Source organism: Naegleria lovaniensis (assembly GCF_003324165.1).
Source record: "Naegleria lovaniensis strain ATCC 30569 chromosome Unknown tig013, whole genome shotgun sequence".
Taxonomy (NCBI): domain Eukaryota; phylum Heterolobosea; class Eutetramitea; order Acrasida; family Naegleriidae; genus Naegleria; species Naegleria lovaniensis.
This window is the reverse complement of record NW_025407836.1, coordinates 552,574-574,490: the sequence shown is the minus strand read 5'-3', so window position 1 is coordinate 574,490 and position 21,917 is coordinate 552,574. Positions and strand designations below refer to the sequence as shown.

The 21,917-nt window shown below is 36.7% G+C and overlaps 11 protein-coding genes across 11 annotated transcripts; 4 read left to right on the top strand and 7 right to left on the bottom strand.

Annotated features, from left to right (window-relative positions):
- Window positions 1-116: 116 nt before the first annotated feature.
- On the bottom strand, window positions 117-2,006 carry C9374_002118 (uncharacterized protein; the record flags this gene model as incomplete). The annotated part of the gene is made up of 2 exons (XM_044691501.1): window positions 117-1,199; window positions 1,290-2,006. The coding sequence occupies 2 exons, from the start codon at window positions 2,004-2,006 to the stop codon at window positions 117-119; spliced, it is 1,800 nt and encodes a 599-aa protein (XP_044551075.1).
- Window positions 2,007-3,216: 1,210 nt separating this feature from the next.
- Window positions 3,217-4,452, top strand: C9374_002117 (uncharacterized protein; the record flags this gene model as incomplete). The annotated part of the gene is made up of 1 exon (XM_044691500.1): window positions 3,217-4,452. One exon carries the CDS (start codon window positions 3,217-3,219, stop codon window positions 4,450-4,452), a length of 1,236 nt encoding a protein of 411 aa, XP_044551074.1.
- Window positions 4,453-4,610: 158 nt separating this feature from the next.
- C9374_002116 (uncharacterized protein) lies at window positions 4,611-6,404 on the bottom strand (the record flags this gene model as incomplete). Its single annotated transcript, XM_044691499.1, has 1 exon — window positions 4,611-6,404. One exon carries the CDS (start codon window positions 6,402-6,404, stop codon window positions 4,611-4,613), a length of 1,794 nt encoding a protein of 597 aa, XP_044551073.1.
- A 424-nt stretch (window positions 6,405-6,828) lies between these two features.
- C9374_002115 (uncharacterized protein) lies at window positions 6,829-8,334 on the top strand (the record flags this gene model as incomplete). Its single annotated transcript, XM_044691498.1, has 3 exons — window positions 6,829-7,445; window positions 7,603-7,691; window positions 7,943-8,334. 3 exons carry the CDS (start codon window positions 6,829-6,831, stop codon window positions 8,332-8,334), a joined length of 1,098 nt encoding a protein of 365 aa, XP_044551072.1.
- Window positions 8,335-8,631: 297 nt separating this feature from the next.
- C9374_002114 (uncharacterized protein) lies at window positions 8,632-9,465 on the top strand (the record flags this gene model as incomplete). The annotated part of the gene is made up of 1 exon (XM_044691497.1): window positions 8,632-9,465. The coding sequence occupies one exon, from the start codon at window positions 8,632-8,634 to the stop codon at window positions 9,463-9,465; it is 834 nt and encodes a 277-aa protein (XP_044551071.1).
- Window positions 9,466-9,646: 181 nt separating this feature from the next.
- C9374_002113 (uncharacterized protein) lies at window positions 9,647-11,326 on the bottom strand (the record flags this gene model as incomplete). The annotated part of the gene is made up of 1 exon (XM_044691496.1): window positions 9,647-11,326. The coding sequence occupies one exon, from the start codon at window positions 11,324-11,326 to the stop codon at window positions 9,647-9,649; it is 1,680 nt and encodes a 559-aa protein (XP_044551070.1).
- A 268-nt stretch (window positions 11,327-11,594) lies between these two features.
- C9374_002112 (uncharacterized protein) lies at window positions 11,595-12,555 on the bottom strand (the record flags this gene model as incomplete). Its single annotated transcript, XM_044691495.1, has 2 exons — window positions 11,595-12,101; window positions 12,187-12,555. 2 exons carry the CDS (start codon window positions 12,553-12,555, stop codon window positions 11,595-11,597), a joined length of 876 nt encoding a protein of 291 aa, XP_044551069.1.
- A 944-nt stretch (window positions 12,556-13,499) lies between these two features.
- Window positions 13,500-16,899, top strand: C9374_002111 (uncharacterized protein; the record flags this gene model as incomplete). Its single annotated transcript, XM_044691494.1, has 3 exons — window positions 13,500-14,857; window positions 14,917-16,525; window positions 16,633-16,899. 3 exons carry the CDS (start codon window positions 13,500-13,502, stop codon window positions 16,897-16,899), a joined length of 3,234 nt encoding a protein of 1,077 aa, XP_044551068.1.
- Window positions 16,900-16,917: 18 nt separating this feature from the next.
- On the bottom strand, window positions 16,918-18,666 carry C9374_002110 (uncharacterized protein; the record flags this gene model as incomplete). The annotated part of the gene is made up of 1 exon (XM_044691493.1): window positions 16,918-18,666. The coding sequence occupies one exon, from the start codon at window positions 18,664-18,666 to the stop codon at window positions 16,918-16,920; it is 1,749 nt and encodes a 582-aa protein (XP_044551067.1).
- A 57-nt stretch (window positions 18,667-18,723) lies between these two features.
- Window positions 18,724-20,303, bottom strand: C9374_002109 (uncharacterized protein; the record flags this gene model as incomplete). Its single annotated transcript, XM_044691491.1, has 2 exons — window positions 18,724-20,105; window positions 20,234-20,303. 2 exons carry the CDS (start codon window positions 20,301-20,303, stop codon window positions 18,724-18,726), a joined length of 1,452 nt encoding a protein of 483 aa, XP_044551066.1.
- A 222-nt stretch (window positions 20,304-20,525) lies between these two features.
- On the bottom strand, window positions 20,526-21,907 carry C9374_002108 (uncharacterized protein; the record flags this gene model as incomplete). Its single annotated transcript, XM_044691490.1, has 2 exons — window positions 20,526-21,272; window positions 21,332-21,907. 2 exons carry the CDS (start codon window positions 21,905-21,907, stop codon window positions 20,526-20,528), a joined length of 1,323 nt encoding a protein of 440 aa, XP_044551065.1.
- Window positions 21,908-21,917: the final 10 nt, after the last annotated feature.

Below are 21,917 nucleotides of genomic sequence, written 5' to 3'. Positions count from 1 at the left end.
AGGTTGTGTGTGCTCTGTGGACAAAAATGGGCTAGTTCGATAAAAGAGGAATCATATGATAAATGAACTTTGAGGAGTTTGGGAGAGAATGGTGGACATGATAGGGAATGATGAATTTAAAAAGTGATGCGGCTTGCATGTGTAACGTTGTTGGAAATTTCAACACACAGTGTGCTCATGCAGTTAAACATCATACATGATACATCTTCGTCGTCGTTGTCATCATCTCTCATAACTATGGAAATGTCAGAAAAGCAATTATTCGATTCATCATCTTCGTAAAGGGCAGATCGATACAGATTGCAGTAAAATTCGTTAAGATTTCTCGTTCTCTTCTCCTTAGAGTACAGATAGAAGCTGCATGTTCTAAAACCTGCTGAAACACAGTAATCCAAGTTAGGATATTGTTTCAGCTTGGCTGAAATAAATGGCTCATGCTGAGGTCGAATGTTATATACAGGTTGATCCTTAGCTGTCAATTGCTTGCAACTATTATTTCCACAAACATAGACATCTCGGGTATCTGAGACGGCAATCATTGAGTAGAAACCAACAATATCTCGTATTTGTTTTCCACTGAGAAAATCACAGAGCACAAATCCATCAGTCACATAATTCGAGTTTCCATTCACAAATTGTTCGTCCAAAAACAAGGCTCTATCATTGGCAGTTCCACAAACAAATACCTTATCTTCTCGGGTTTGAACGAACGTTGACAAGCTTCCACACCAAACGTTCTTGATATATCGATAAGGAATTGATTTCTTAACTTCATTTGAGAGATCATTGCCTGTGGCTTGGTTATTGCTGTAGAATGGTTCGAGAGGGGCAAACACTGGATACTTCTTTCCAATAGCATTAAATTGATTGTCACCTGCAGCATACACAATTCCATCCTCAGTGAGGAATAGAGAATGGTGTGATCCAGCAACAATCTTTACAATCTTGAGTCCTTTTCCGCCATCATTACATAATCCACCTTCTTTAAGGACTGTGACTGGGCGGAAACCGCTAGATACGTTCACATGGTTAGGAACGCAACCTATTTGATTCTGTACATTTCTTCCACATGCATATACAATACCACTTTCTGTTAAGCACAGTGTGTGATAATATCCACAAGCTACTTGCTTAATTTTCTCTCCACCAAATACACAGGAAGGAATCAATCGAGGAGTGCCTTCACCAACACTCTTTTCCTAATTAGTATTTTACACATTAATGGCAAGTATAATACGTAAATTTAAAAAAAGTCAATAATTATGTGATAACGATGAGAGAGTACTTACACATCCAATTTGACCATCTCCATTCTTACCCCAAACAATAATTTCACCAGTTGACATGAGTACAACGGTATGACCTTCTCCGCTGACTAGTTTCTTAATATAATAACTTGGTGTAAGGGGAAGTTTTGGAAGTGCAACTGGTTCGACATGATCTCTCACTTCGTTGGAATGACCAACGCCCAATTCTCCAACACTATTTGAACCTGTTGCATAAAGTCCAGTTTTGGTCATATAAAACGTCACATTATATCCACAATCAATAGAAATCAATTCTTTTGGATCGAAAGGAAATAGAGATACAGTAGATCGTGGTGTTTGTGATTGAGCTGCATCAGAAAACACAGACACTGAACTTCCTGTACCGTTTGGTGTGGTTGCAATTGGCTTTGGTCGTTTGGATTCTTGGTCTGCTTTGACATGGTCTGATAATTCTTTGGGGGTAACCCAACTCGTACAACTCATGGATTGCACGCAAAATCGGCTTGTACTTCCGCTTAAGAATATTCGTTCAGGTAATTGTTCGAGAGTCGCAGTTGAGCAAGGCATTAATTGACCAGTCCCTAATATTCCTTCCATTCCTCTAAGACCATATTTCAAGGAGAAGGAATCTCTGAATGAAAGCTTGGCAAAATCATAGTCTTGAGAGCTGCTGCTGCTACTCGCTGAGCCCGAACGGGATCTGAATGGAACGTCTGTTGCTTTGGTAGGTGTATTCATCTTCGGAAGGTTTTATGATAGTTATAAATAGGTTATTGTGGTTATTGTGGCTATTGATGTTATGTGTTGTTGTTGTTGCTCGTGTTGTTATGATTCAACGTATATCGAGTCGAGTTGAGACTGGTTTCTCTCTAGCTTGGCTGTTGTAAATTTACAATCGGGACCCACAAGTATTATTATATTATGAGCAGTTGATGGTGTTGAGACTCTTTTTTCAAATAAAAAAAGCACTTTTTCTTCTTGATGGAAGAGATGCAATGACCACCAAGTATGAATCAATGATGAATGTGTTCGACTGGTGTTGATTGGAGAGAGTATTCAAGCTGATGATGGTGAGTTTGTCTACCAAACACCACAAAATATCGGAGAAGTTCAAAGGAATGAATGGCTTCAATGAAGATGAGGTTGGTGCTTCTGGATGCGGAACAAGAACTCGTGTGTTATTCTTCTCAGGGACCTGATTTGTTTTTTAAAGAAAAAGTTTTAAAGTCAAGTTATAGGCTCTTTTGCTCGGTTGCGTTTTGGTGAGCATTTGATCATGTTTGTCATTCGATGCGTTTTGGACAGTTGCTTCAAACAGTTAATGGATGATAATAAAAATTCAGAAAGAGCTCACAATCAACTCCAAATAAGGGATAAAAATTTTTGGAAACATTCCTTGTGGAACAAAAATTCTAATGCTGCATAAACCTCAATACGAACGACATTGAAGTCAGAACACAAGGAACTAATGTAGAATGTGAATTGGAATCAAAGGTCAAAAAAGTAAGTGCTCGTGTGAATGATCGCTAGAATGTCAAACTTCTTGAGAGAAATGGGTGGCACTTGCAAGAATGGCATGATTTCCAAATGTTGAAACCGTAACGATCGTTCAGCTGAATCTGATACATTTCCTTTCATAACTTTTGATTTCTTATTTTACCAACCAAGGAATTGGTGTCACTAGGAAACTGACATTATTAGGTACATGATTCAGAGATGGCAAATACGAAAATGCATTTTTTGCTAAATAGGAACATTATTTGACGTGTTTTTTTCCAAACGGTCATGTTGATATTTCATTCTTGAATTAACACAAGGAGGTTACTTGCTTGTAGTAGAAATAGTTTGGATATTATTATTATCCAACACGTCGTGCTTGCACTCAAGGAAAGTCCAACAACATTTAAAAAAGTTTCTCCAAATATTAACTCAGTAAGAACAAGACGAGATGGTCCAATCAGTATCATCCTCCAACCCTCATAGCAACAACACGACCAGTAGCATGATCTCTCCTCCAATATTTTCACCAAGTCATAAAGTGAAGAGTGGTGGAAACACACACTTGTTCAACAACAAACATTCATTCAAGAATTCTTCACACAGTCAATATCATGGAAAAATCACAAAGCAACACAAAACAACTGCATCATTCCGAAATCATCCTGTTGCACAAGCACTCTCTCAGAGATCTCTGATGGAATTCGATCAACAATCGGATAGCAGTATGCCAAAGCCAGTTCCCTTCACAACCAGAAAGAAGCAACAGAATGCATCCATGTTGTCTTGCATTCGTGAAAATACTTGCTCAACGAGTACTAGTTGTGAAAAAGTGAAATCAACAACAACAACACTGAAAAATTCTTCCATGTTGTCAGTCATGCAACAATTAACCTTCCATTCCATGAATCCAAAGAGTAATACTACTGGTACTAACAACACTCCTGTGAGTCATCCAAATAATTCTCAGATCTCGTCCACTCAACCTTCACATCTCCCTCAACCATCTACAACAGCAAAATACAATCTCAAAGCCTCCTTCCATCAAGTCAATATCAAAGCTCCCTCTCGAAGTAGTCCAAAAAGAGATCAAAACTATCAAATATTTCACTTTAAGCTCCATAATCGATCATCAGGAAGTACAAGTAGTAGCAGCAATAGCAGTGGTTGTGAAGCTGGCTCAGCCACACAACAAGCATGCCTTACTACTAGTGAAAGGATGCCTATGAGACATATGACGACTCCACTCCTCACTCCCATATCATCTTCCTCTCATACGATGACCAATCCACCAACAATACCACATCATCATCATCAACCAGCCTCATGTTCCTCCTCGGTAAGCAATACTCCTAGTGTGGGTACCTTTAGCTCTCAACAAAGTGGTACCTCCCATCATCATCATCAAGATGAAGAAGAAGAGCCTCTTTTCATCATTCTCTCTCCATTCCGAGAAAATAGTTCGGAATCTCCTCTCACTCTCAAAATTCCTAGTATCAAGTATTTGGAGAGAACCATCTTTAGTGAACCCATTTCGAAAAAGTATTGTGCAGCTTCAACGTCTTCCTTTTCGTCTCCAACCACAACTCGTAATGAAATGGAAAAGATTTTCAAGAATTACATTTCGGAAAAAGAACTGCTCACGAGCCATTTGAATTTGAACTCGACCCTCTCCAAAAACATCTAATTGAAAATACCAAATTATTGGAATTATTAAAAATTCATATCTCTTGTGTGATTGAAATTTGTGAATATAAAATTCAATAACAAGCTTGTGTGTGAAGTTCATGCATTTTTTTAAATTTTACTTAAAAGAATTTCGTGACAACAGAAACTTCTCAACCTTTACCGACGCTCAATTGGCTCTACATCAGAGTAAATATCTTCAATGGGTTTACCCAAACAAATTTCAAAACAGTTCCAAATATCTAGCACAGGAAGCCATCGATGGGAAAAGCCAAACAGGGCAACCCAGTCATATTGATCAATTTTCTGGTGTCGGTAACAACAGCAGCATGTGCAGCACCAAAAACAAGCAAAGCATGTGCAATTAATATATCGAAGTGAAGGATTCGAGCAGCATTTGGTACAACATTGATCTACTGTTCCCACTACTGGAACCAGAGTCTTGGTCTCATTTGAAATGGTGAAAGTAATGGCTGACACTTCCTTACTGGGATAGAGCGGAACGGTGAGCTTGTTCAGGCATGTTTTGCTGATGGTACGATCAAACTCTAACGTTAAGAATTCGTATTGTAATCCGAATACATTGCGTGTACAATTAATTTCTTCATAGCAAACATCTTTTTCAAATTTTTGGTAGCAATATTCTCGCCATTCTTTTGAGATGGAGAGTTTTGATCTGTAGCAATGCTGGATTGCAATTTTGAAAAACTGCTCTCTTTCCTTTGTATTCATGTAGTCAAAGGCAATCATATTTAGAAAGTGAATGACTTCCTTATCAAATTTCTCTATTTTTGGTAATGAATTCTTTCCATTCAACACATTGTATTTATATCTCCTGAGAATATTGTCCTGAATGCACAGAAAATTATAAAACACTTGTCGAGACTTGACATTGTCACATGTCTTTGAAAAATGTTTAAGTTTCCGAAGAATATTTTTGCTATACGTCTTCCTCAACGAGAAATTTGTTTTCTCCATCAAGTTTACAAGTCTATGCCTCATTATAACATAAAGAATCATGTTGGAAATAAATTGCTTCTCGATCGATAAATATTTGATAGCTTGAAATCTGTACAAGGCCTTAAAATTTTCATGTACTATCCCTTTTTTCAGATCAATACTTTCTTCTGGTGTAGATAATACAAAAGCAGAATATATACAATGACCTTCCTCCTTGTTGTTAACCGTGACAACAGAGCTATTCAATGCTGATCCATTGGCTACATGTACATGAAGGATAAACTTCTTAAACAATCGGCAAGCGTTCACCGTCCAATGTTTCGTGTCAACAATAAGTGGATACTTATTTTTCCAATTTTGAATGTAATGAGATAGTGGTACATGTTGAGATTGTAAAACAGGATCATTATATGTAAGAAAAGTGTCCAACGATGAATGGCTGTCATTGTCTGAAACGAGTTTAAAACAGCTATTTTCAATATTCTCCAACAATGAGTTGAAATTGTCCCATGAAATTATTATTTGTGCTTCGTTATTGGAAATAAGCTTAAACGACTCATTAAATATTGACTTCCAATGTCCCAATATTCCGTACTTGAAATTGATGTCTGAATTGGTAATTCCTATTTCAGCTATTCTCACATACAACGTTGGAAGATATAAAGATTCCAATCGTTCTATCAGATCATGATCATAAATAACACTTTCTAAATCTTGAAAATCATCTCGGAGCAAATCAAATCCACCTGATATCAACCAATACAAATTCTTACACGAGTACTTTAATGATTCAATATCTGTCGTTTCGGAACAAAACTTTAAAATGACAGAGAGTACGTCTTGGTTGATATCTTTCAAACTCGCATGTTGTGTACTAATCTGTTCGTGTTGGAGAGAATGATTTCTTCTTGTCATCGATTGATGATCATCCTCACCGTCGCGATGATTTGCCAACAACAATTCTGAACGTTCATCTACAACCAAATTTTTCATTTTTTTAACTCAAGTCGAAAATTACAATCGAAAAGAGTTTTTCCGGAGAAAATCTTGATCTAACGTTCCCATTTCGTTGTTTTTCTGTGGGAGTCAAGTCGACAAGAGAACACGATAGTTGTGTGTTTGGTACGATCAGAATTATGGAGAGCAGCGTCCTTTGTACCAAAAATTCCGAGTGGTATTGTCAGCCAATGAGGATTGAGAATTGTTTATTGCAATACTGAATCCATTCTCATCCTTTGTCATGCGAGGGAATGAGAAATACCTTTTAGCATGCTGACCCGCTTATCCAGTCAAACGTCAACTTCTATTACAGTCGTTTCTTCCATTCAGAAAAATGTGTACAACTACAACTCTGACCTCACGCACGCCCCTTCATCGTGTTCTTTTGATGGTGCTGTTGCTTCTCTCCATGATCATCATGCTCCTCTCATCACAAGATCACATGGTCCATGCAACAACAAGTGAATGCAGACAACCCGGAGGCAATGTCAATCAAAAGAAGAAACGTGGAACGGTTCTTGTCTCCATGGCCATCGAATCACTCCACGATGAAGTCGAATCTCAACTTCTCTCACATGTTTTCGAATTACAAGAACAAGCTCTCACACAAGGCCGAACTCTTGACGATGAAGATCTCGAATTTACAAATCATCTCGAAGAAGAGCTCATGAATTCGAGTGAACAAGTTGCAAAAGTTCTATTCGGACGTCGTTTCAGAAGATTGGGTCGAAGATTGAGACGAATGGGACGTCGTCTGAGAAGAGTCGTTCGACGTGTGAGCCGTGTTGTGAGAAGAGTTGTTGCTCGTGTTGCTCGTGGCGTTGGACGAGTGGGTCATCTTCGAAGACTTGGTCGAAGATTTGGTAGAAGATTTGGTCGAAGATTTGGTCGAAGACTTGGACGTCGATTAAGACGATTGGGAAGACGATTGGGTCGAAGACTGAGACGAATTGGACGTAGAATTGGTCGTAGAATTGGTCGAGGATTGAGACGTTTGGGAAGAAGACTTGGAAGAGGATTGAGACGATTGGGAAGGTAAGTGTGTGTGTGTGAAATTTCAGTTGTTTTCGAATCATTGTTGTTGTTGTTGACTCTCTCTCTGATCATTGTGTCAATTTGTTGGAATCATGGTTTGTCGATGATCACGTGTTATTCCTAAAATATGGATGACTTTTCACACTTTTTGAAACAGAGCGTTGGCAAGAGCTGCCAAAGCTGTCATTAAGGTCTTGAAAAAAGTCCTCAAAGAAGTCACAAAAGTGTTCTCTCCCAAAGCTAAAAGTATGTACATACTCTCGTGTTGTGATTGTACTCATTTCTGCTAACATTCATTGGAAATGCATCAATCTCATTCATGAACAAATTTTCATCAATTTATTATTATTATTATTACTATTTCAATTTATTATTTTTATTATTATCATTTCAATTATTATTATTATTATTATCATTCAATTATTATTATTATTACTATTTCACACACTAAAATCATTTCTTACTCCTTGTGTCAAATCAAAAAAAAAAAACATTAGAAATTATTGCCACCTCTGTCCGTTCATTCAACGGTGCTACAGGACCTACCAATGCAGCCAAAGAAAATAGAACTCCTTTCACTTCACATTCGGCGGAACAATGTGTGGCTTGTCGTGTCGATTGTATGAAACATTATCATGTCGCAGGTGGATCTTTATTTTCTAAATGCAACAAGCGATTCAATTATTATGGATGTCAATCGGTAGCTCCATGTCTTCATCCTTCCACAGCTACGGATTCTGAAATTGAGGGAATGATTGGTGTTTGTGTCGTGAGAAATGCATGTCAATTGAATCGAGCAGTGTGGGGAGATATTATTTGGGGACAAGAGAAGGTCATACTTCAACGAGTGATTGGAAAAGTGCGTGCTTCGAGTATTTCACCTGAATAATGTAAGGATGCTGCATATTAAAATTGGACACGTTGGAAATTTGATCACAATTGTTTTTTTTGAATGAAGATTGTTTTAGGAATTGGCAATAGTTTTGATTTCTTTTTTTTTCAAACTCTCGGTGGGCTTGAAGAAGAATTGAGGATGATGGTAAGGTCACTCAATTCAAATACATTTGTGTGTTCAGACACGAACTAACTCTTTTCATAGCACTCTCAGTAATGTCTTGGTTTGGATGACTCAAAAACGTCAACTGTCAAAACCATTTCACATCCAAGCGCATAAACATCTCAAAAAATGTCGCCAACAACATCAACTACTCGACCTTCACTCCTCTTGGCATCACTCCTGTTATTATTCCTTCTCTGTGCATGGATTCAAACAGTGCCACTTGTCAACGCCACGACCAGCGAATGTCGTCAACCTCAAGGATCCGTCAGCGGTGCTCGTAAAGGTGGTGTTCTCTCTCATGATGAAATTGAAGATATCGTTGAAGGACATGTTCTCTCCCGAGCTCTCTCTGAAGACTCTGAACATTCATTGAGTGAAGAAGATTTAGATATTTTGAGTGAACATGCTGAAACATTGAGTGAGGAACATCATGTCTTGTTCCGTCGATTCGTTAGACGTTTGGGTCGAAGAATTGGACGTGCCTTCAAAAGAATTGGTCGATTTATTGGACGTGTCTTGAAGGGACTTGTTCGTTTTTTAGGACGAGTGTTTGGTTTCTCGAAAAAGGCCAAGAAGATTATTAAAGACTCTCTCGGGGATTATAATGGAGCGACTGGTCCTACGAAACACAAGAAGGAAAATCGATTGCCATTTGTGGGTCATATGGCACGAGCTTCATGTATTGCTTGTCGTGTGAATTGTATGAAGTCTTTTAATGCATTGGGAGGTCCATTGTTTTCTTCATGTAAGACTCAATATTATTATTATGGATGTCGACAAACTGCTCCATGTTTTGAACCAACAACTGCTGAGGATTCTGTCATTGAAGGAATGATTGGTATTTGTATGTACAGAAATGGATGTCAAGTGGTTCGTCAATGGAGTCAAGTGGGTTTGAATCCTTTGGTGTTACAAAGAGTTATTGGTAGAATTAGACAGTCACAAGTGAGTGCTGAATAATATTATATAATATTTGACTGTCGTCATCATCGATAACGAATATTCTGTGTTGGTGAAGTAAATTTTTTACTGAACTTGTGCTTGATCTTAATATTTTGTCAGTTACTTTGTAACAGTGTGACACACAGATCTTTGTAAGAACACGTTTCAACAAAATTGTGTGGAACAGCCATTGTGGACCTTATGCATGAAGGTACTGTTTGGTAAAGAGTTGAATGAGAAGTTTCGTATTCTCATCGGTTCCAACATGTTGTGTCAGTTCTTCAATGAGCTCACTTCTCAGTTTCTTAATGGGCTCTGAATGACGGTCGTGTCCTTGTTGCAGTACATCTTTTTGTTTGCTCAAATTTTTGATGAGAATGGGAAGGAAAGAACCAGGTTTCACACAAGCAGGAATTTCCAGCTTTTCACCGTCAATGAAAATCGATTCACAACTGTCATTGGATGTCGTACTTATATTATCCAAATTTGACATACTAAAGAGTTCTCCAAACAATTCATCATCAAAGTTGAAAGTCGATGAGGGTAATGGAGCTTCGTTCAAAAAGCTCATTATATCAAAACCACTGTCATCTTCAAAATCAAAATCATTTGCAGCATTGGACTGATTCGTTGTTGTTGTTGTTGTTCCATTGTTATTACTGCTGGCATCCGTACTGGTCGTTGTTTTCACGTTATTATTCGAAATGAGAGGTTGTACCAAGGTGGCCTGTGAAAATGATTGTAAATAGAGGACTGTTTCCACCTCTCGAATCAAATCACCGTAGAGTTTGTTCACAATTGGATACTTGCTCGTGAGTGTCTTGAGTGCTGACAAGTCCTCTCGTAAATTCATTGACGAATGGAAACTTTCAGCTGGTTTACCATATTTCAGTCGTACTCGAACGGCCTTAATGATTGTACTGATGAAAGGCGTTGGAAGGAAAACAAAGAGTGGGAGTTTGGTAATTTCAATAACATCTGCTGCGAATTTGAGCATGGTTTCTGTTTTCTTTGTCACTGCTCTCTCATAGACGTCAAGAACTACATCCAAGAAGTTCAAATAACTGGTAATGTATAGTATGGAATCCTTGTTCATCATGGTAGAGAACAATAAATCAATGTACTTGCTTAGGAATTTCGTCAGACGATCTAATTCTTCCATCTCGTCGTCTTGAATATGTTCCCAATCTTGAATAAATGTCAAATCAATTCTAATCTTATTTCCAATGTGTTGCAGTTTTCTCACGAGAGAATTTGTTGGTTCTTCAAACTCTGCCAGAAATATTTCAATAGGTCTCAAATATCGATGCACTAACAAAGCAGGCAATCCGTACATGATGTTCGAAACAAAACTAGAACTGCCACTCATAATGCTTGACATTTTTGATAATTGACTCACCACAGGCTTAGCTCCATTCACAAAACCTCGTGAACCAATACCAAAACAATGCATGGTACCCCAAACTTTTTGACATAGAGATTCAATCATTGAAGTGTACATTCGAGCACGTTGAAGGTCACCTTCTCCTACGAGATAATAAACAAGGAATGTTAAAGCAATGGGTATAGACATTCCATCCATGTCATCAAAATATTTTCCAATAATGGCTTTAGAATTGTTGAACCACTTATTCTTTAAATCTTGAATAAATAAATCGTCATGATTCGAGTCCATACTTGAAGAACCACTACCCATGGATGACTCTAGAGGTGACTCAAATGGTTGTTGATTGGTTTGATGCAAATGAATGGATGCACCAGCAGAATGTATCAAATCCAGATTGTTTGCACAATTTCGATATTGTTGATACACAAAATTTCCAGAACATTGTAGTGTGGCTGCCAAGACTGCAAAAAACACAGCCAAATCTTTTTCCATATCTGTTGCTGAGGACCAATTTGTTTGGCAACTTTGTCGTAGAAATTCTTAATTTGAATACCGAATGATTGTTGTAATTCCGCAGTAGGAGCAAGTTGTTGTTGCTGTTTGAGAAGTACAAGGTCTAAGAGAGCTGTCATTCTCTCTTTTGGAATTAATGGAAATCCAAAACTGTAGGTATGAAAATAAATATCGAGTACAAATGCTGTAATGGGCTTGACTGCATGTTGAACTTGCCCTGTTGGTGTGGATATGGACATGATGGGTGTCACTTCTGCGGTATGGCGGGTTGAAACTTTCCTGTAAATGCAGTAATTAGTCCAGGTGGAACATTGGCTATTAAGGAATTTAATTGGCCAGGATTTCTCGAGAGTGCATTGGCAGCCATGTCGAAAAGTTTGAGTTGTGTGGTACTATCAAGCGTGGCAAGTTTTGAGGAAATTGCAGAAAGTGACAATGGGGATTGAATGGATGCTGACGCCGCCTCTAACAAATTATTAGTTGAGAAATTGGTTGAGGATGGTGAGACTGTTTGAAAAGTTGGTTGTTGTTGTGGAGAACCTAATTGTGACGAGGAAGAGCTCACTACCAACGGAGGAGGAGGTGACTTTTGTAATGAATTGGGTTTTTCTTGAGAGGAAGAAGAGGATGACGCTTTTTCTGCATGATGATTCGTCTTTTTCTTCTTATTATTATTATTACTATTCATTTCTGGATAGAGACAAATATGATTCGTTTGAATACATCGGGAACAATTGGGTAAACTTCGATCACACTATTGAAATATATTATATTATATAATATCATAAATATATTTTGAATATCAATATCATTATCCTCTGAGGTATTTCCTAACCTACCTTTTTGTGCAAACTTCTACAGTGTTGGCACGACATGGGAGCGAATTCTCCAGACGCTTGAGGCTTGTGAAGTTGTTGATAGAACGTTGCGTTTTTTCTCTTCTTTCCTTCTTCAGGATGAGTTGGATTTGTTGTTGATGATGGTATCATCATGTTGGATGATGGAATGTTGTTTTCTCCTCCTCCGATGGGAGTAGAAGTATTGAGAGGAAAGGAAGACAAACCCATCTCCATAACGGTTTCATGAACGGAAGTTACGCCTCTTCTTTTTCTACCATTGCTAGAAGATGATGATAATGTAGTATAATTTCCGTTACTTGTTTGTTGTGGTTGTGGTTGTTGGAGAGTATTTTCAAGATGATTCGTCATGATGATCTTTCAATGAGAGGCTGATGATAAAAATGACTCTAAATCCCGATGATGAACCACAACAACGGATTCCAAGGAATGGGGAGAAACAACGCAGTGGTGGTGGTGGTTGAATTTTCTTGGGTTAACTTGTTGTTGTCGTTGATAGTAGTTGGATTCTTACTCGATATCCTCCAATCGGAACAGTAATGTGTTGCTATTGAGGATGATTTTCGCACAATTTTTTTGTTTTGGAATCTCCCATCATATGAGGATAAATTCGTTCCTAGTTGAATCAAACGTTGGGTGTTTCTGTTCTCAACAAAATATATTAGAGAATCATGATATGAAGATATGATGATGATGAAACTCAAACAAAACGAAAGAAAAACTGAAAGTTCAAAAAAAAAAATAATTTTTCATTAATTCTCGCTGTGGTCCATCCCGATGACGGCAAGTCATTTTGCACAAGCCCAACAGATCATGCAAGGCTTGTTGGATGTGATTCGGAATGATATCATGAGAGAGGAGGAGGAGATCATTTCTATATCCAATCAGGAAACAGAAATGAATCATCGTGGTACGAGTCATTCAGCACAAATGATGCAATCACTTCCAATGACTTTTAAGAAATCATTGGAATATTATTTATTTCATTTTCCGATCATGTTTCAATCACTCTCGTGTAAATTTGTACAATTTTTGGCGAATATTATTTGTGATTTGGCATTTGGAAATTTATCATCACGACCCAATACCAACAAATTAGAGGATGTTTATTACAAAATTATTTTTCGGAGGAAACACTTGTGGATTGAGTTGATAAAAACATTATTTAAATCTCAAGAGTATATAGTATCGAGGAGTTTTAAAAGCTATTCAACTTCTCATTCAATAGCTCACAATGTTTACATAACAAAATCGAAGAAGGACTCAAATTCTTGATCACTAACTTTATTCAATCTATGAGAACTATTCTACAGAACGAAATTAGCAATTTAAATGAAACTGAGGAGCAACTACAACACAATGACTCGGCTGTAAACGATACATTATTGAGTACTTGGTTTTACTTACTCATTGATTATTGCTTTCTTGACAGGATTCAAAATGATTTGTCAAATCTACTAGACCCCAAGTTTAAAAACTATGCATTGTTTGGTACTTGTGATGGACATCGACGGCTAATTGTGTTTTATCTAGATCCTGTAGATTCTCAAAACCTAAGCTCGAGGATAACACAGATTGCTTCTCTTATTACGAAAATGATCGCTACCGGTCACAATCACAAGGAAATACCTCAATCGAGAGTTGTTAGTACAAGCGAAGGCGAAGACAACAACATTTATCGAGATCTCATGAAACCATTTATTGAACTTGTCATCAAAAAGGAACGAAATATTGATGTTCCTCTAGTCACCAATTTTGTGGAAAAACACAAAATTCTAAGAAACTTTTCCAATCTAGAGACTTTTTTGTCAAAATTTGTACACACCATAAGCTCCATGTCCTCACACTCGTCCGATTTTTTACATCACGAAATACTTGAAAGAAATAATTCGACAATATCACATGAATTTGACACTATCGATGAGAGAAAACTAGAAATAATATTGACCAATACTTGCAAATTTGTAGTTGGTTTTGTGAAATATTATTTCGATGAGAAACTAGTAGATGAAGCCCAAATACTATCTGTGTGGTCAATTTTTGCTTCTCTACAAAATATCAACACTTCTAAGAATATTACTACACCTATTTTACAAAATAATTTATTTCTACAGCTCTCTATACCCACGCTCGTCAAATTATTGAAAATCTTTGAAAAGAGGGAACATTGTACTTTTTTAGAGAACAACCAACTCTTTGCAATTACCAATGATTCCAAAACATTATCCATGACGTACGAACTTGTTGAAAGCATGTGTTGTACCCTATTTTTCATGACAATTTCATCCAACTCGGTGGCAGAACACTTTCCATCTATCCTCTCAGTTTATAAGCTATGTGACAAGTCCTATTTTAAAATTCTGCTCTCCAAAGTTTGTAAAGTTATCATGATAGATATAGTGAACCGATATAAGGGTTCCTCCCTTTCAGAATGTATTGTAGCTTCTACTACTTGTAACGATTCCTATCATGCTCATGTAAATACCTTCATTCACTTTTTATCAAGTGGAAGTAATGAAGAACAGTCATTTGTGGATATTTTAAACTATCTAATGCAAGAAAGCAAAACTCAACCCTTTAACGATACCTCTAAATTTCTCATTCATACTTGCTTGTATTGGGCAACGATATTTCATTACTCGGAGAGTATCAAGTAAGTATTTTTATGAATGTTTTTTCAAAAAGCAACATTTGTGTCAATACTTCATGCAGTTTCAATTTTTTAACATGGCTTTCCAATGTTATTTCCAATGACGAACACAAGCTTGCACTGTTAATTTGCATCGATGAAAGAATTATCTTTGAAGATGTAAATCATGCAAGAAATTTCTTAATAGCTCCCATTGAAGGAATTGATGACGATGCTTTGGACTTGCTGTCTGAATCCTATCGAATTTCCATTTTATCAAAATTTTCCAATCCACAAGTGCTAAGCCATGATGAGCAATTCGAACCTAAAAAAGTATCCAAATTGAAAAAGTTAATTCGATTATATAATAACGATCCCAACGAATTGTTAAATTATTTCAATCAAGGAACTATTGAAGAGCAAGAACTTTGTTGCCGTCAATGGAATTCTCTCATCACTCGCACAACTCTACCAAAAAAGGCAACAGCGTTGTTTAATTTTTTACGAATTTCACTTCCAGAACGTCATCCTTTTCATAGTATATTTGCGTTTCGAACAATAATGGATCAAGAATTGAGTGAATTGGATTCCCTATTGAAAAAGAAGAAATTTTTGCACACGCGCCTAGATGCTAACGGTCTTGTTGATACAAATTCATTATCCTTGACTTTATTGAAATTAGTGAGAAATGATTCAGATTCTTCTCATGATACTATTGTTAGAAGCAACTCTCCTTTATTCAAAATGATTGCAGATATTTTCGAAAAGTACCAAGATTGTTTCCTGATCAAAACGATTTTTCATCATTGCAAAACATTATTCGTGGACATGTGTAACAATTCATCATTTTCACTCTTGCATGCCCAACGAATGATCAAAGTATTTGAAATGGTTCTACGCCACACAGATGCTTCAGAAATGACTTCTGCATTTCTTGACTCCATCTTTGATGCACATACATGTAAATTATTCATTTGGGAAAAGGGAGCCAATGAAATGCCATTCTTTATGAAAACAATATTCCAACTCGTGACGACCAGCAGTACTGAACATTCCAATCCACACCCTTCGTATCCACTATTTTTTCAGAGATCGTGCATTCTATTTTCTCATCCAGAATATTTGAACGTCTTGCAAGATGAAGAAGAAGTGCACTGGTGGTCCTCTACTCTAACAGTCACTTTTCAACACGCAAGTTTTGCATCTGTTGTGAAATTTAGACTTTGGTTGTTTTGGTTGCCAGATTTGATATCCACTCGTGGAATATGGAATGTTAGTAGTGATCATGGCACAACCACAAGAGAATACATTCATACGATATTGGAATTGTTTATGTATGAGAGAAAACATGTCAATGTTGATTCATTTCTGAAGGAATGTTTTATGGAATTGTTGAGCATTGGCGTTCAAGTGTTATCGACATTACCGTCAATACTATTTTCAGAGTTGAGAAGTTTTGATAAGGACGCAGAAATTTCTTTTAATATTGAAAGGCTCAATCAACCACTTTCTGAACAAGTTGTTGAAAATTCAAATCATTACCGACGACATTGGTTTTTAGAATCTTTGGCCATCTTGTCAAAAATACCCATGTCCATTCAAGAGTGTACCTTATTGGCTGAGAAAATTGATTTTACGATTCGTGAAATTTTTGAGAATGTGACCTTGCTACAAAAAGTGTGGATCCTGAAAGTGTGTGGACTGTTTTTTCCTTGTTGACCTCATCTCATCCTCAATTATTTTCATTGAGTCCCCATTTATCATTAACATTTTTGGAATGGTCGGTACAATATTATCAGATGCCAAGTCGTCGACTCGACCAAGAGGATCAGCAAACAGCAGCAGAACAAGATCAAAATAATATGAATCAACCACTCCTCGTCAATGACGAAGAAGATGAAAATCATAGTAATCCAATTCTAGAGTTTTTACAACAAGAGGAGGACACTTTTTCTGCAGTTTTGAATATTGCTGGAAATTCTTTGAAATCTTTATTTCAGGGAAAAAGAAAACGAAAGAAAGTAGATCTTGCAGATATTATCTTGGCAAAGAAAACCAAGTTGTGAGATCGCACGTATGGTTAATTAACACAACTCTTCAGGTAGAAGAAGTCCTCTAAAGAACTCGTATGATTTTTGAACAACATTGGTTTCTGTCACTGCAAATGGCTGTAAAATCTCAGAATCTTGCAAGAGCTTGTTTTTGTGTTTCACAGATTTGATATTTGATTTTTGTTTTCTTATGGCAATAGAATCAAGAAAGGTACCGTGAAGCATTCTAAAGGATTTAAGGGCAGGCTTCAAAGCATCTCTCAGTGCATTACTCTTTTCAACAGCCTTTTCACACTGAAATTGAATCGATAAATCCAAATGTTGTTCCGTAGAAAACTTGTCATACTTCTCTAAATGGTCTGATTTTTCAGAAAATAGAGTGTCAGAGGTAGGGCTCATTCCCTTTGTGTAAAGAACAATGGACCTTCGAACATTTCCAATTCTTTGCAAGTAGGTGGCATTGTCTTGTGGCATGTCAAAATGAATAACAACTGCTCGAGATGCATCTTTACATGTGGGTGTGTGAATCATGCCATCATAGACAAAATGAATGGTTGTTTTCTTTGTAAGTGATTTGTAATCTTTCGTTTGTGTAAATAAGGAAGAGTAGTATTCACAAAGTTCTGCATTTTCAAAATAAATAAATATGGTTTGAAATGTTCTATATTTTGCGAGAAATCCTAATAACGAGAATGAGTAAACTAATTTGAGAGGATAATTCACATAGATGTAAGAATGTCGTTGCTTACTCTTATCCATCTCAATGGATTGTTTGATGAGAGCATCTTCAGCTAAAATATCACTCATTTTCACAAATGGAGGATGTGCTCTTGTCAAATTGTTCAAGACATATTCTGAAGTCTTACTCGATATGGAATTGGAGTAAAATAGAGTCTGACGAGAAGTTTTTTGTGGTAAATATTTGCAAACTTCACTTAGAGTATTGAATAACTCTGAAAGTCGGCCATAATAATCATTTCCTAAGTGAAATACGACACACCGTAAAGATTTTGAGAATAAATCCGGCCGCTCCTTCAGCACTCGAATAATATGACTTAATGTTGAAATCACAATAGAGCTTTCTTCAATTTCTTCTTCATTTTGTGCAAAAGAAATAATACCAGATTCTAGAGACGAAGGTAAAGTTGTTTCAACGGTTGTTTTCAGAGTTTTTAGCAGCTCCTCTGAATCTAATAGTACGAGTCCTAAATTATTAAGCTTCTTAGATTTTGTAACCTTATACACATTGGTGAGTAATGGAATTAAATACGACAATGCACAATCTTCCAACACATTATTCTGAGCATCAAACGATGAGTAACTTCCTACTGAACAATATTCGCAAACGACATCCTTTCCGTTCAAAATATTATCAAAAACAACGCTTTGAATGAGAGAAAGAAAAACATTTTCTTCATTATCTCTATTCAATAAATCTTTCCTAACTATTGGATGAATGGCGTTACTGTTAGTGATGTGAATTAATTTAGAAGTTGAAGCAAGCGAGTTTTTGGTGGCTCCCTTTCCTTCCGATGACGTTAAACTATGAGATGAGGTAAAACCTGGTTGATTGTTCATACATTCATCTAATTGATCAATATATCCTTGATAGGATTTTTGTTGATATGTTTTTGCAACGTTGTTCGGAGCATCCATCTTTCGTTTCTTTTGTTGCTCCGATGAGGACTTAGATGTTGTTTCTACTTCATCTTGTTTACTTCTCTTCTTCAACATGCTTTTTGAATGAGCGGATGCCTTTTGTATCTTCTCTTTGAGATTCATTTTTTTTTCTTTTTTTTTGGTACGATTACACGAAATATTCTCAACATTTAAATTATTTTAATTGAGCTTGACACTTGGTTCTGAGAGCCATTTGAATTCAATTTCTTCTTGTCCTCCCATGACAATGGATGGATAGACTGGTGTTTGGATCTTGTAAATGGTTTGAGTGTTGTTTGAACTCTTTGACAGATTACGGAAAGTGAGCTTGCGACTTTCACAATCCATGGTCAACTCAATTTCATCACCGGCTTCGAATGGGAATGAAGAGGATGTATATTCGGTTGGCATCCATCGATAAGAGTTGGCAGAACACATGTAGCAGCCATGACTCTTGTAGGGCGAAACAAAGTCGTCAAATACTTTGTTTTCTACTTTTTCTTTGAGAGCCACACCAATTCCTAACCAAAATACAAACTTGTTGACCTTAATCCTCCAAGTGTACACTCCAAAATTCATTTCAGTATTGTTGTAAGTCTTGATGTAGGCATATTGAGAAGCTGTACCGGTAATAGAAATAAGAGAATGGTCGCTATTTGATTCTACTTTAAAATCATCCTCTGCATGAAGAAATTCAGAGGATGTCTCGCTTTCTTTGATACCATATTCCTTACCAGTGTCCAAAGAAGAGCACTTCACCACTCCATATCGCAAATTCTTTTCAACTTGTACTAGTTCAGTTAATCCATCTCCACGATGTTGTAAATCATGCAGAGTCCAATCAGAGAGGAATCTCAAAAAGATCAAAGATGGAACAACAATTCCACTGATAGTATTATGCTTGAAAATATAGAGCATTTGATCGGTATTAAATTGCTCAATTAATATCTTTCGAGATTGTTCATTCTTTTCAAGTTCGAAAAAGAATCTCAGAATTGTAAAAACTGCTCTTGTCATGATCTGTTGCTCATGTTCATCGAGAGGTGCCTTGTCACGTGACACATAATGATTGTACATGACCGTAAAGTAACCCAAAGAATCAAGCGGTTTCATATGCCGTTGTAAATGTAAAGCAATTTTTTCTTTACACTCCTTGAAATTATATTCGAGCACAAGAACTAATACACCCATCAGACTCTCGGTCGAACAATCAAACTGATCATTACTCAAATAATTTAGAATACATTCCATATATTCTTCCTTTTCTTTTCCAATCTCAATAGTGTACTTGTCAGTAGTAGAACTGCCTTGTAACCAACGATTGGCAAATTCAGGACTCTCCTTCCGAACCGATTCTCTATTGACTTTAAATTTCTTTCCGAGCGAGGAAAGCTCGATGGTTGTATCACCCTTACCCGAAGCCACTGATTTCGGAAAGGAAAGACTATTCTCACTACTGGATAATTTCTTAAAGGTCTTGCTCAGCCATCCAAGCATTTTCAATAACTGTTTTAATGATGTGTGAGTGTTCGTTGTTCTCTGTACAGATGTTTTGATCACTACTGATCCGATGAAATGAAAAATTATGTAGCATTGATTTTGTGGACAATGAAAATCATCACCAAAAATTTAATATATCAATTAGTAGTTAATAATCATGATCTAATCGCAACGCTCGAGAGTTCCGTACCTGTCCAAAGCAAAGTGTGTTGATTTTGGGTTTTTTTTAGTGTTTGAATTGTTTCGACTTCCAAGTTCATCTGAACTACAGCGTGTTGAGTAGGTGCTCAAAGTGGTTGGCGAGAGTTTGTGTTTGAGAGAGCAGTTGTGTCATGAATGTGAAATATACTTCTTTTCATGATGGAAACATTGTTTTCTTAGGAATGGAGAAATGAAAAAACTGTTCCAGACATGGTCATGGGCAGTGGTCGAAACAGATTCAATGTTGAGCTCTTTCAACAAGTGTGGTTCAATAGAATAGGTTAGGAAGGAAATAGAACAGTGAGAAAATCCATGAGTTCGTGTTGTGTGAAAGCTTCCTCAATAGTGGTCTTGAGTACAGTGAGTGAATAGACTGTTTGCGTTGTGCTTTCTTGTTTGGTTGTTTTACTCGAGAATAAATCACCAGTGTTGAATAATCTCAGAGTGTTTGGAGGTTGTTGAGTGAGTGGTTTTGTGGAGTCTCTGTGTTGAGCGAAGAGTTTTCGAAAATAATTTTGTACCTTGTCTGTTTCTTGTAACTCTTCCAGTTGTAGTGACAATATATTCCTCAGCCGTTTTTGCTTCTGTTGTTTCATTGTCAACTCTTCAACAAGTGGATCATATAACAATCTCGTACCATCATGGTGATGCGGCGTAAAACTGGACTGATAGAGAAGGAAAAATTCTTTGAGAGGTGAGTCAATTTCTCGTGAAAATATAAAATTTTGAAAAGAGTCCAGACTGACACAATCCGTCATGTCGTTTTTCGTCCACATAATATTGGAAAAGAAGGAAACAATTTCAGCTCGCACTTGTTCCAAATGTAAAATTTGCAGTTTAAATAAGGAATGAATATCAATTCCATTCAGGTCAAAATTAGTGAACACTTCGGTTATTGAGTTGTCTGTTATCACGAAACCTGAATTCTTCAAATTTACGCCTAACAATATTTCGAATTGTTTGTATTGTTTGAAAATAATTTCAAACTTTTTCCTTATCATGGAAATTAAAAAATTACATCTTTTCATCTAACGATTACAGAGTGTTGAAGGTCCTAATTCTGTCCATATTCATGACAAATACATACAATTTGTTTGATTTGGGAAAATATAATGACAATGTTTCTCTTTTTTCTACAATGATTAAATTTCTCAGAGCTCCAAACTAAATCCAATCGTCGCTGTAAATAATAATCCAACAAATCAATTTTAGCTTCAAACACTTTAAAATCCCACATATAATGAATACATCTATTTAATTCCTCTTCCATTCCATGATACTCGTCTTCATTGTTCTCGTATAAATATTTTCCAATATCTTCAATATTACAATTCCGATTCACAAAATGATGTATCCATTGTTTCATGCTCTCCATCAGCTCATCACGCGTATTCAATAAATATTTTTCATTGGACAGAACAATCCGTAAATACTCAACTCCTTTTGAATTTCCGAATGGTATCAAATCAAATAACTGTTGTGATTGATGAGTTTTTGCATTTAATTCATCATCATGTATTTTTCCATCATCGGAAGTAGTATTTGTGCTCGAATTCAAATAATACTCTGTTGTCTGCTTCATAGTCATGGCTCTTCTTGCGCGATCTCTCGCTCTGAAACAATGCAATTTGAGTAATTCGGCAAGTGCTTGCTGTTGAACCATTTTTTTAGGA